Here is a 13,408-nt window from a genome sequence, read left to right as displayed (position 1 = left end):
CTACAGACTGAAGCAAATCTTTTGTCAGGCTTTGGGACTGTAAGCTTTAATGTTTCATGGGTCCAGTTCAGAGCTCTAATGAGAGCTGAGCGCACACTCAAAGAGAAAATAATTATCACATTAAAATGTTTATTTTACTGCTCAATGCACTAGTTTTTTGCTGCGTTAACCTTTTATCATATCTTTACGTCGTGTTCTGTTTAACTTACATTTCTATGTTCTTTATAGATTTTTTAAATCACTTTATCGTCATCTGTTCATGTCTGATGGAGTAGGTTATACTCACACTTTGGAAGAAGTGAGCAGGCTCAGAGTCGGAAGCAGAAAGCCCGGCTTAAATAAAAAGTTCACGTCGACTGTCGTAAAACTGTTTTCTCTGCCTGATTTTACTTTTTGTTAGGTCAGTTTACACACAGGAAGCCTGGCTGTGTTGATCTTCATTCATCGTCTGCCCCTGAGGTCAGAAGTCGGAGTCTTTCTAGAGAAAACGGTGTCTGGAAGGCGAGGCTGAAAAAACATGTACAACGTTATAAAGGTTCAGAGTCAAACAACCTTTGGCTGGTCTTCCAGTTTGTTACACTGTGAGATCAGTTTGACCTCTCCAGCTGTATATTGAATTTACAAATGTGCACACTGAAACAAATATGACTTATAAAGTCAGAACTTCTGGCCTGTCGCTGAGATTTCATAAGGACTAAAAAGGCAAAGGCAGGAGCTGCAGGGGTTGGGGTTTCTGACTTTGTTACCGGAACAGGTCTGATGGGCTGCAGACTTTGTCTTCCTGCCTATTCTACTTGCAGAATCGGAGCCATTTCCAACCCTTCAGCGTGTTTCTCTCTTCTCGAGGCCACATTAGACTCCTGTAACTTTCTCATTTTCACTTTTATGACAGGAATGTTTTTAAATGTGCTGCTGGAGTCCACTCAGCTGGATTTCCATTTGCATCCTGAGCCAAACATAAAATCAGATCATCTTTTTTCATTGTTACTGTTAAGAAATAAATATATATTCTTAATGCTCATTTGCTGATTAGATTGTTTTATGAGAGGCCCAGACTTGACTAGGTCACAGGCTGACAGGAAACTGCATGTTTTTGCAGTATATGAGGAGCAGACCGAGTGAATCTAAGTTCAGATGAAGGGTGACAGGTTGCCCTGGCAACAGACCTCAGAAAAGGGAAGTTATTGCAAGCTGCACAGGAAGTAAGACACAAAGGAACTAAGTAGGAGTTGTTTGTGTTGAAACTGTGTGTGACGTCTGAAGTACTAAAATAACATGCATATGAGACTCATCTTGAGCTTCTAATGTTAGAGATTCTGCAGCTGGCTTTGGGCTGCGCAGGGAAGATGATTGAATAAAGAATTATAAATGTTTTGACCACTCTGAGTCGGGTCTTCTCTGTTCTATCATGGGGATCAAAGAATCGGGTTTAATATTACTGAGAAACTTTATGATTCCTAAGATGGAGCAATGTGATTTTATTGTCCAGCTCTGTAGGGTTTAAATGTTTTAGGTCAGCCACAGTGGAAGCTTTGTTACTAATGGCGGTGCGCTGTAGATTGAAAAGCATTAAAATCAAGGATGAGTCACTGATTCCTGTTTCCTTTTGAACATTTGTTCATGAATTTCTTGGTTATTGTCTTTCTCGCTACTCCCAAGTTAGTGAAACAGTCTGAATGGTTCCTCGACTCATTGTGTGTTACAACTCTCAGCACAGCACACAGTCCATGCTGTTAATGAGCATCATTTTATTTACAATATGTACAACACATACAATTCATTGCAGTGGATTTGTTTGTCTGCTTCCACTTAATCTTTGCAGAGTCTCAGCTCTCTCCCTAACTGCTAGCAGACTATTGCAAAAACAGTGAAGGCATGATGAGGCAGTTAATGATAGCTGCCTCCCCTGGCACTGCCTCTGAACCTGCTGCACCACCCCTCCTCTGCAGCCAAGGGGCAAGACCACACCCAGCCAGCCTTAAAATGAAATAATTAATATACACATTATTTTGTGTTGTTTTAGGTTGGTCAGCCTACAGTTGGTTTGTGGTTGATGTGGATTTGCTGCTCATGTGAATCCTCCCACAGTGTTTCATTAGCAGCTGTAACCACAGTGACTCTGATAAAACAGGAATTAGCAGAATCCATCTGATATGAAGCTGTGCTTTGAATACCACTTCCCTCCTCTTTGAAGAGTAGTCAGATATCTGTGTTCCGGTTTTTGTACAGCCTCTTCTACACTTTGTATCACTGTGTTTCTAGAGCACAGTAGTAGAGAGCTGTGTCTGCCAGGGTTAGGGCTGCTATGGTCAGATTAGTTGTTGTAGAAGATGTTTCTGAGTCATATCGTCTATTAGGGATATATTGAGCTGTCCATCCTTTTCCTTGTTTCCAGAAAAGGATGGACAGGAGCCTGAAGGTCAGAATGAAGGTCAGAATGATGTCTGTACCAGTGAAGCACGGCAACACTATCACTTGTCTCATAGCTACATGTGAGTGTGACAGATTTTCCTTCTGTTTTAGTGACTTCAGGTTGTTGAGGAGTGATTGAGTCTCCAGCTGTTAGTCCTGGAAAAAGAAAGAAGAAAAGTAGTGAAATGCAGTCTGTATATCTGCTTAATGCAGCAGCTTCAACTAAACTTTAATCCCTGTTCTTAAACTCACCTATAATGTGAGATAGAAGCAAAAAGAGGTGCAGCAACATGTCTTTGGAGTTATGAGCTGTGAGTGGTCTGATGTTCACAGCTGGAGTCAGACAGGTTTCTGCAGTCAGGAGGAGGAGGAGCTTTTGCTCTCATGTGATGTGATGCTGCTCTTTAAAGTTTTCCTGCTTCAATTTGTTCACACAGAGCATCTGGTTCTTCTCTCTGTGGTGTCTGAGCCAAAGAACATCCACTAAACACTCACGTCTGGGCTCCACTTTGAAAATAAAACGTTACATTTATGTAAATCTGTAAAAAATAAACATTTACAGTTTGTGTAATAATAAGTGTAACACTGAGAAAACTGAGTCAGATTTGAAAGACCTGAAAACTAACGCAGTGACACAGATGAAGGAGATTTTGCTCCTTTTATCTGATACAGCAGCCGAAAAAGAAGCTGCTGCAGTTTCTGCTCTTTTGTCTTTGATATTTTTGTATGAGTATGATGGATTTGTTTAGTTGTGTATTAAAAATTAAATGAAAGTCAGCACTGAAAGCTAAACAGTCAAAATAATTTCCTTTGTTTTTATTCCACATCCTGCATGGAGCTTCAGTCATTCATGGATCTGTTTTCTCTTCTCACTGCAGCCTTGCTGCTCACAATCATTTATTCATTTACTGCAACAAACTGAGACGTTAAAGGAACTAAAGGCAACACTCGTGTACTGCCGGAACCTCACCGCGTGACACAGGCGGAAGTAAACAAACAAAGGCGTCATTACCGTCCCACGTGTGTGAGCTGAGTGTGTGAGCTGAGTGTGTGAGCTGCGGCAGCAACGATGCCTTCAGTTCAGTATCTGAGAGAGTTCATCAACGAGCGACTAACTGCTGCTGCTGAACAAATATTCTTGGAGTTTGAAAAAACGATCGTCCAGTACGAGGAAGAGATCGACCGTCAGCGCAGACTGCTGGATATCACCTGGAAACCCCAAATCAAGCTGCACAGGACAGGTGAGTGTCCCTCTGAGGGAGGATCCTGATCACAGCTCTGCGGGACGTTTGTTGGATTGTGTGTCCACAGGTCTTTGTACTTTGCGTCGTAATAAAATGACGGTAAAAGGCTCCGCCCACTCTCTATCCATGTCTTACCATGCAACGACTCTGTGAATGCACTGGAGAAGTGTAGTGGTAGAGTCCTCCGTCAGGAATGAGATATGTGTGTCGACTTTTTATTCTCCCTTAAGATTATCGTGCCATAACGCTGCCCAGAGCAGCTCTGCTAACAGGTTATGGGCCCAGAGCAGCAGTAAAGAGATCCTGTAACTGCCAAAGGAAGGGCAGCGTTTCCTGGAAAGCCGCAGGTTACCGGCAGGTGTTAAAAGTTTGGCACGATTGAGTGAGTAAGCGTTTTTGTGCATCATGAGCAGACGCACGGCAGAGTCGGGCAGTCGATATTCCCGTTTGCAGTTTGATGGAGATGAAAGGAAATATGAGATATGGGAAACGAAGTTCCTTGGTCATCTCAGACTACAAGGTTTGAAAGATGTCATCTTAAAGGCTGAGGGTGATGAAGAAGCCGATGGTGAAGATGATGACAAAAATGCAGAAGCATATGCAGAGTTGATACAATTTCTGGATGACAAAAGTTTATCGTTAGTTATGAGAGATGCAGTTGATGACGGACGGAAAGCCCTAAAAATTTTGAGAGGTCATTATGCAGGAGTGGGCAAGCCAAGGATCATAAGTCTGTACACCGAACTTACTTCTCTCACAAATGAAAAGAATGAAAGTGTGACGGACTATATTATCCGAGCAGAAGCAATTATCACAGCGTTAAAAAGTGAGTCATTAACTGATGGACTTCTGATCGCAATGATAATGAGAGGTCTACCAGAGAGGTTTAAACCCCTGATTGTGCACGTTACACAGAGCGAAGCAAAAATCACATTCTCAGAGTTTAAAGTAAAACTCAGAAGTTATGAAGAAACCGAGAGAATGCGTGCGGCTGTAACTGATGACAACGTAATGAGGACAAAAGTGCAATTAGACCAGGATTCTACTTCATGGCGAGCAGATGACCGAAGATCAAAGAATAATGAGATTGTGTGTTTTAAATGTGGACTAAAGGGACACACTGCAAGAACGTGCCGATCCAGAGTATGGTGCAGTTTTTGCCGGAGTAGTACACACAAAGATGCGACCTGTAGAAGGAAGCTAAGACGGGATGAAGCGAGAGGGGTTGTGGAGAAGGACTACGCGTTCAAGACGGGCTCCAAACCCCAGAGGGTCCCGGACGGCGGCCAAGAGATGCTGAATAACCAGCTACTGGTGGATACGGGAGCGACGTCACATATCTTTACGAAGATCGAGAGTTTTAAGACTCTTGATGACACATTTCGACCCGAGGCTCATTGTGTAGAGTTGGCTGACGGAAGGCGGAGCAGAGGAGCTGCAAAGCGGCGAGGAGATGCTGAGATAAGTATGATTGACAGTAAAGGACGCAGTCACAAGGTAACATTGAAACAAGCACTCTACATTCCATCGTTTCCACAGGACATTTTGTCAGTAAAAGCAGCTACTAGTAACGGAGCCACTGTGGTTTTCAAACACGGGGACAGTTTTCTTAAACATGTTGATGGAACAAAATTCCCTATATATGAACACGAGAGACTGTTCTTTATAAACACTGTGCAAGAGTTTGAAGAGAAATGTAATGGATGTTTTGATATGCAAACGTGGCATGAAATTCTAGGACACTGTAATTATGAGGATGTTCAAAATCTGCAAAATGTCGTTGATGGAATGGAAATTAAGGGTAAAATCAACAAAAATATGCAATGTGAAGCCTGTATACAAGGGAAGTTTACTCAAACTAGGAACCGAGAACCGGATGAAAAGGCCAGGGCAGCATTAGAGTTGGTACATACGGATTTAGCTGGTCCGATTACGCCAAACTCTAAAGAAGGGTTTAAGTATGTTCTGTCGTTTGTTGATGATTATTCAGGTGCAACATTTGTATATAATCTGAAACACAAAAGTGATACAACTCAAGCAACTGAAAGATTTATTGCAGAGGTGGCGTCATATGGGAAAATCAAGTGCATTCGTTCTGATAATGGAACTGAATTTACAAGCAGACAGTTCAGAGATTTATTAAGTAGACACGGCATTAGGCAGGAAACTTCAGCGCCATATTCGCCTCATCAAAACGGAACAGCAGAGAGGAACTGGCGTACACTTTTTGACATGGCGAGATGCATGTTAGTTGAGAGCGAATTGCCAAAGTCTTTATGGCCATATGCAGTACAAACCGCGGGAGTGATTCGGAACCGATGTTTTAACAAACGCACAGGTCAGACAGCGTATAAGATGTTAACTGGAAAAAGACCTGATCTTTCTAGAATGAAAAAATTCGGATCATTGTGCTATGCTTATAAACAAAATAGGGGAAAGCTGGATCCAAGATGCGACAAAGGTGTTTTCTTGGGATATGACAAAAATAGTCCAGCATATTTGATCTATTTCCCAAAAACTGGGAAAGTTGAAAAGCACAGATTGATAAAAATACTAAATCCCGCGACAATGGATCAACAAACACAGAGTGATCAGATGTATGAAGATGAGGTTTATGAATCCAGAAAAGATGGTGAACCCAAACAGACGAAGGATGAGGATATTCCAGATGGTAGTGAAAGCAGTCAAACTGAGTCCGAGGTTAAAACCGATGATAAAGTAGATGCTGGAGCTACACGTTATCCATCCAGAATCAGAAAGAGACCTGATTATTTGAGTGATTATATCACAGATGTGAAAGAGTGTGAAAATGAACAGATGACGAAACCAGTTTCAAAGTCTAAGTTAGAAAAATTCTCTGTATTTGTGTTTGGAATGTAAGATGTTTTTTCGGAGGATTGTTTTTCCCCAACCTGTGTACAAGTGGGGGTGTTGGATTGTGTGTCCACAGGTGTTTGTACTTTGCGTCGTAATAAAATGACGGTAAAAGGCTCCGCCCACTCTCTATCCATGTCTTACCATGCAACGACTCTGTGAATGGACTGGAGAAGTGTAGTGGTAGAGTCCTCCGTCAGGAATGAGATATGTGTGTCGACTTTTTATTCTCCCTTAAAATTATTATGCCATAACGCTGCACAGAGCAGCTCTGCTAACAACGTTTCTGATTGTGAGGACTTTTTGGAGACTTAAGTAAGAAAATGTACTTATGTACCACTTGGTTATGTCCTCATGTGCGACGCGATCGCGAAAACAGCAAACAATTAACGCCACGCCGATGTTGTTCACGGGACAGACTCTTGTCGCCGTTATCGTTTTATTTCTCCGGTTTCAGCGTTTTTGCTCCACAACTACAGCGAGCAGTTTACTTTGTGCACTAACATGGACTCGAGTCAACCAGCGCCACCTCTGGCCACGTGCCACAGCCTACAGCCAGATCAGCCTGTGACACACATCTGCACCACGTTTGAATTCGTGTCATGCACATTTGTACCTTTCAATTGTGTCTGTTTGTGCGTCATGCAAAGAAACCTTTGAAGAATGAAATGATATCATATATTCCTTATTGGCCTACATTTGTACAAAATTCCAAATTATATACACATAGTCATAGAAATCACCACTCCAATTGGTCATCATGATTTTAATATTCTCTTTTTCCATAACAATGAAATACGCCTTGGACAAATATGACACATCAATATTTCATTAGTGTTGTCACATCACATCCTGTAAGCATCGTCTGCCTGTGTCCTTTCCTCCGGAAATGAATATTTCCAGCCAATATAGGCAATCCATCAACATGGCTGGAGTTATATACAGTCTGTATAAGTGTGTAAGGAGACGGCAGTTACTGTGAATTTACAGGACTTTCTCTGTTCATGGGCTAACTTGTGGAGTAGGGTCTGTATTCTCTCTGTATTCATTTGTGGCCTTTTTCCTTGTAGCTGATTTTTAATGAGAGTTGATTTATCTGTTAACTGTGAGGATCCAGCCAACATTTCTGCATTTCTCTCGTATTTTCAACAGCTGATGTCAGTCATCATCAGCACTGACAAGAGGTGTAAACTTTCTGTGTTTTTCTGACTGACATTCCTACTTTTAAGCCTTGTTTTAACAGTATGCACTGCTTGAAAAAGTAAAGGAATGCTTTTTAACCAGAGTATAGCATCAGGTCAGTCAAACTACTGGCATATTGATCTGGTCAGTTAAGTAGCAGAGTGGGTTAGGGACGGGAATCCAAGGACCTGGACTGCTGGGCACTGGCTGTCCTCAAGAACTGGTTCCTGGTAATCCAATTCAAGTAATTCAATTGTTAGTCTGTCTGGTTATTGATCCCACTGTTCTTGCACTACAATCAGGTGATTTTAGTTTGCGTGTGAGAGGAGTGAAATAGCGGCGCACTCTGCAACATGATTATGGACATTACATTTATTTTTATTGCACAAAAGGATGAGAACATGATGGTAAAGTAGAAACTGGATCCAGGACAAAACGGCTGCTAACACAACTATGACTCTGCAAGCACCTGTGCAGTCAGCATGCTAATGCTAAGCTAGCCAAGAGCCCAGAGTGACGCTGCAGCTGAGAGCTGACCCCATTAACATTAAAGTTTTGTAATGACTAGTACAATGAGTTACTTTCTTCTAGTAGTAAATACTGCAGTACTGTACTAATTCAAATTAATTTTAAGTGCTCCATGTAATATGTGTAGCAACGTTTTGTTTTGTTTTGGGGTTTTTGTCATTTACCACCCCAGCACTGATCACAACAAAGGAGAAATACCTCTTACATGCACAAATTAATTTGTATGAAGTAATGTCTTTGATGTGCTGCTTAATGATAGCGGTGACTCTCAAAGCAGAGGCAATAAGGATCGAAGACAGAATTGATACAAAATTGGAACATTAAGCGTTATCAATAATCAGTTGGAATCACTAAATTCTTCTTAATTTCCATTCATATCTGGGATGTTATGTTTCATTCCATCTGGTACTACGAGGTTACAACTCTGTCCAGGAGCTCAGTGATGGGCAGATCGAGATCTAGGGGGGGATTCCCCTGGACGCATCTGTCATTTCATGCCCTACAACAGGGGTGTCCAACTCCAGTCCTCGAGGGCTACTATCCTGCAGCTTTTAGATGCATCCCTACCCCAGCACAGCTTAATCAAATGGTTGGAATACCTCTTCAGCATGCCATCAAGTTTGGCAAAGGCCTGGTAACAAGTCATTCATTAGATTCAGTTGTGTTGGAACAAGGCTGCATCTAAAAGCTGCAGGACAGTAGCTCTCAAGGACTGGAGTTGGACACCCCTGCCCTACAAGCAAATAGGGCCAATTGAACTACTGAGTACCATTTTGAGTGGTTACAGTAAAATTTTTAGGGAGTCCTTGAATTCAGCCACACGGCATCCTTTCATTCCCAACTAGGGCTGCACGATTTTGCATAAAATGAGAATCACGATTTTTTTTTGGCTTAGAATTGAGATCACGATTCTCTCACGATTTTCTTTTCCAGTATAAATATTTATTGTACTTATTAACTGCACATCAACTTCGTAACAGTTGAGACTGAACATAAAAACAATAAATAAACATAAAAACAACAAATGTCTCACGTTTTGTTGTTGCCGTAAAATGTTGTACTGCTTGTAATTCCGTCTCTACCGTTGCTCGACGCTGCGTGTACAGAGCAGGTAGTGCAACAATAGAAAAATAGTTGCGGGACGGCACTGTGTAGCGTTTGTCTAGGGTGTTGATCATTTTCCTAAATCCCTCGTTTTGCACAGTGTTGATGGGAGCCATATCTTTGGTCAGGTGATAAGTGATAGCCTCCGTGATTTCTTTGTGCCTGCAGGAGTTCGACGGGTATAGGGAAGCGCTGTATAAGGTTCCTGTTATTGATGTTTGGGTGGTTGACCGGGACGGATTTTCTCCTGTCACTTTCTCGTCATCCCTGACGTGCTCTCCATTGTGTTTTCCTGCTAATTTTAGCATCACACAGCACAGCTTCTGTATCACGTGGTATAAGGCTCCGCCCTTGTCATTTGTTGAGCAGGAAGAGTGAGCGCTTGTTTTCATGCAGATTATGTCCCGGATCAAAATGCGGTACAATCGTCGTCTTTTTATTTTTTATTTTTTTAAATCGTTGTCATTTGGAAATGAGATCGCACATAAGTATGAATCGAGATCGCGATTTTCCAACGATTAATCGTGCAGTTCTATTCCGAACACATACCCAGTCCATGGCACTATAGATATCAAGCTTAATTTAATTTTCCATTTTGATCTGATACATGTTCAAAGTCTTCCTTTATTTTTTGTGCAGTATATTTGCTCAGTATGATTTTTTTTCTATTTTCACATCACCTTTCTTTTAATTGTCTCCTTTTTCCCCTCCAGATGTCCCACAGCAGCATTTCTGTAAGGAGGAGGAAGTTATCGCTGATCAGCAGCATTTCTGTAGGGAGGAGGAAGTTATCGCTGATCAGCAGCATTTCTGTAGGGAGGAGGAAGTTATCGCTGATCAGCAGCTCTGGAACCAGGAGAGGAGCTCCAATCTGGACCAAGAGGAACCAGAAGCTCCACAGATTAAAGAGGAACAGGAGCAACTCTGTAGCAGTCAGGAAGGAGAGCAGCTGGTACTAAAGGAGGAGAATCATACCTTTATGGTGACTGCTGCTGAAAAAAGAGACCACAGTGAACCAGAACCAACAAGAGACCAACTCAACTGTGTCAGCTCTGCTGTAGCAGTGAGACAATATCAGGGAGGAAGGAAGAAAGATTCACAATCACGAAGAAATAAAAAAAAAGGTCACAATAATGTAGAACACCAACCTACGCCAGACAGTCAGTGCAAGTCTGACAAAAGTAAAAAGTCTTTAAAATGTGATGTTTGTGGAAAAGCCTACAAATATAATTATGAAATGGAAAGACATTATAGAATCCATACAGGGGAGAAGCCGTTTTCCTGTAAAACATGTGGGAAAATGTTTGCACGTAGTGGTTCTGTAGTGCAGCACATGAGAATCCACACAGGTGAGAAACCATATTCTTGCAAAGTGTGTGGGAAAAGTTTTAGACAGACAAATGGTTTAACTGTCCACATGATCACGCACACAGGTGAGAAGCGGTATCACTGTGAAATATGTGGGAAAATGTTTGCACGTAGTAATGGCTTATTGAGGCACAAAAAAGTTCACACAAGTGAGAAACCTTATTATTGTAAAACATGTGGGAAAACATTTCCACTTAGAAACTTGTTTTTGATACACACAAAACGTCACACAGGTGAGAAACCATATCATTGTAAAACATGTGGGAAAATGTTCAAGCGTAACAGTCATTTAAAAGAGCACATAAGAATACACACAGGTGAGAAACCATATCATTGTAAAACCTGTGGGAATTCATTTAGATATCGTGCTCACTTGTTGCGTCACATGAAAATACACATATAGAGGTGTACTCTTTTAACAAAATTAACAGTTTAGTAAGCTGTGTTGAGTGCAAAGTTAAACATAAGTCAGCATGGGAACTAATGGTAAGCACAGCATGGTAGTGAGGAGGTCATGGTTAGAGTTTCATTTTAAAAGCAGGTGGAAGTGGCACATTTTTACAAATTATTCCATTTACAAAATGTTTTAAGAGCATTATCAATTCTTTACCCAAGCAACAGTGATGGGGATAACACCATTGCTTTTTTCAGTAATTAGTAATCTAACTAATTACTATTTCTATCGTTATAATGCTGTTGCTGTTACTGTTACTATGAAGAAAATGCGGTGCAGGCACGTTACAGTTTCTCAACACACAGTTGGTTGAAGCTGTGTTCATCTTGCTGGGAGCTAGTGGGGCGAAACAGTCCCACAAGTCCCACTGGTTGGCTGAGGAAGGATAAAGTAGTCATGGTAAACCAATTACATGACCAATTTAAGATAACGTGGTGGCACAAATAATTTGTGTGGCATCTTATTTGATGCAGAGTGTTCTGTAAATAGTTTAAAATGGTTATTAACAAAGTCTTTGCTGCATTTTTTTGGTAAATAGTTGCATATAACTTTTTTATTTGCAAAACTCCTGCATAGGTTTTTAAAATGTACAATGTCTATTTGCATTTCATGTTATGAAAATGATTTGTTAAATGTTTATTGTTGTTACAGTAAAAAAAAAAAAAGATTTCATGGGGGTGGGGGTTGTTTGTTTTGGTTATTTACATATTTTTTTAATCAATTGTATTATTGAAAACATAACTGTAAATTCAGATGTGAGTTTGTGCTGAAAAGAATGATACCAAACAAGGCATGATAAATAGTTCTTGAAAGGTGAAATGTAGAGGTCAAATCAACCCTGGACCTCAGAGGGTTAAACTTTTTTTTCTAAAGTAACACCATAGTTACTTTTCTTTGTATTTAGTTACTTTTATAATATTGTAACTTAGTTAATAACTTACTTTTTTCAAGAAGTAACTATAGCTAATTACTTTTTCAAAGTAACTTGCCCAACAGTACTGAGGAATACATTTTCTATGTAGAAGTCTTTAAACTGTTTCCTAACCGAATGAAGTGCAAACATTTGGTTTCTGCTCTTATATCTCTTTTGCATTGCTGTCATTGCAGCTACTACATCACAAAACAGAACACACACCGAGAAGACCTGCTTCATCAATGAAATTAATTTCTTTTTGATTTTTTTTCATTTCAGGTTGTTTGTTTGTGCTCTGGTTCTGGACAGTAACCTTTGATGTTTAAAGGTGTCTTGTAAAAATTTCAAACGTGCATCCAGCAGCATGGAAAGGCCAGTGAGTGATAAAATAAATGGAAATACAATATTTATTTTAGATTTGTGTTTCCGCAGAGTACAGCTTTACCCTGTGTTCTAGTTTGTTGAGTGGAATCCTGTGAGATCAGTCGAACCTCCAGCTGTCAGACTACACTGTGATAAATTTGAGATTTTTAAAAAATGTGCTAACCACTGCACCATCATGCTGCTTTTCCAATTCTTTTAATAAGAATAACTTGAAAGCTCATTTAGATATAATTTTTTAATGTTGCTGTTTATATCATTCATTTGTCTCATTTTCTTTTGGTCATTTAATTCATTGACACTCGTTTTCTGTTACTTTTAGCTTTTTTGTAGAGTTTTAGACTCAAGACGTGGTGGGACGCTCATATATAGAGGTAGTTAGCATTTTCATTGATGATTTCTGTTCCTCTGCAAGCGTTAAATTAAACATTTCACCTGTTAAAATCTCCTGTACTTACTGTGTTTGAGAAAAAAGTTTCTTGTCAGTCTATCCTCAGTGAAGAGACAATAACTCACATCCTTATTTATTGGGTTGGGTTTTCTCTGGCTTCCTCCATGCAGTTAGTGGGGTTAGATTCATTGTATTCTTGCAGAATGTGGGCAGCAGCTTTTGCAGAAACATCTGTGGTCATGTGACACAGTTCTGTCTTTCTGTTTCATCCTTACCTCTGCTGCTGTATGAACAAACATTTTGAAGAAGCAGGAAGTAGATTCATCACAAAATAATAGAAGTATGACGTTAGCTAGCTGTTATTGTATTTCAGTGAGTAGCTTGTGTCACATGACTGATTATCTTGAATAATTTCTGTTATTTTACACAATAAACATTATTCACTCAAATTGTCACTACAACAAACCCAACTGGGCAGAGGTTTAACAGTGTGTGGCTCCCTCTAGTGGATGTTGTGGAGTATTCTGTTGTCTTTGCTCCAAAGGTTTTTGTACAGA

At 40.4% G+C, this 13,408-nt stretch overlaps 1 protein-coding gene across 2 annotated transcripts; it reads left to right on the top strand.

Moving 5' to 3' along the window:
* The first annotated feature begins 3,432 nt into the window (after nt 1–3,432).
* LOC106676378 (uncharacterized) lies at nt 3,433–12,956 on the top strand. 2 transcript variants are annotated; one of them, XM_076876689.1, is made up of 3 exons: nt 3,433–3,653; nt 10,058–10,693; nt 12,274–12,948. In XM_076876689.1, the coding sequence occupies exons 1-3, from the start codon at nt 3,482–3,484 to the stop codon at nt 12,396–12,398; spliced, it is 933 nt and encodes a 310-aa protein (XP_076732804.1). In that variant the 5' UTR covers nt 3,433–3,481; the 3' UTR covers nt 12,399–12,948. The 2 variants fall into 2 exon arrangements, with proteins under 2 accessions (XP_076732804.1, XP_076732803.1); XM_076876688.1 differs by having other exon boundaries at nt 10,058–12,956.
* Nucleotides 12,957–13,408: the final 452 nt, after the last annotated feature.

Source organism: Maylandia zebra, linkage group LG18 (assembly GCF_041146795.1).
Source record: "Maylandia zebra isolate NMK-2024a linkage group LG18, Mzebra_GT3a, whole genome shotgun sequence".
NCBI lineage: Eukaryota > Metazoa > Chordata > Actinopteri > Cichliformes > Cichlidae > Maylandia > Maylandia zebra.
Note: the sequence above shows the minus strand (reverse complement) of the source record. Positions and strands in the feature narration are given on the sequence as shown.

What these genes read in the sequence shown, in the direction of transcription:
- LOC106676378 (XM_076876688.1), top strand. Translation starts at nt 3,482, where the DNA reads ATGCCTTCAGTTCAGTATCTGAGAGAGTTCATCAACGAGCGACTAACT. An exon ending in AATCAAGCTGCACAGGACAG is followed by an intron (nt 3,654 to 10,057) that starts GTGAGTGTCCCT and finishes TTTCCCCTCCAG; the next exon opens with ATGTCCCACAGCAGCATTTC.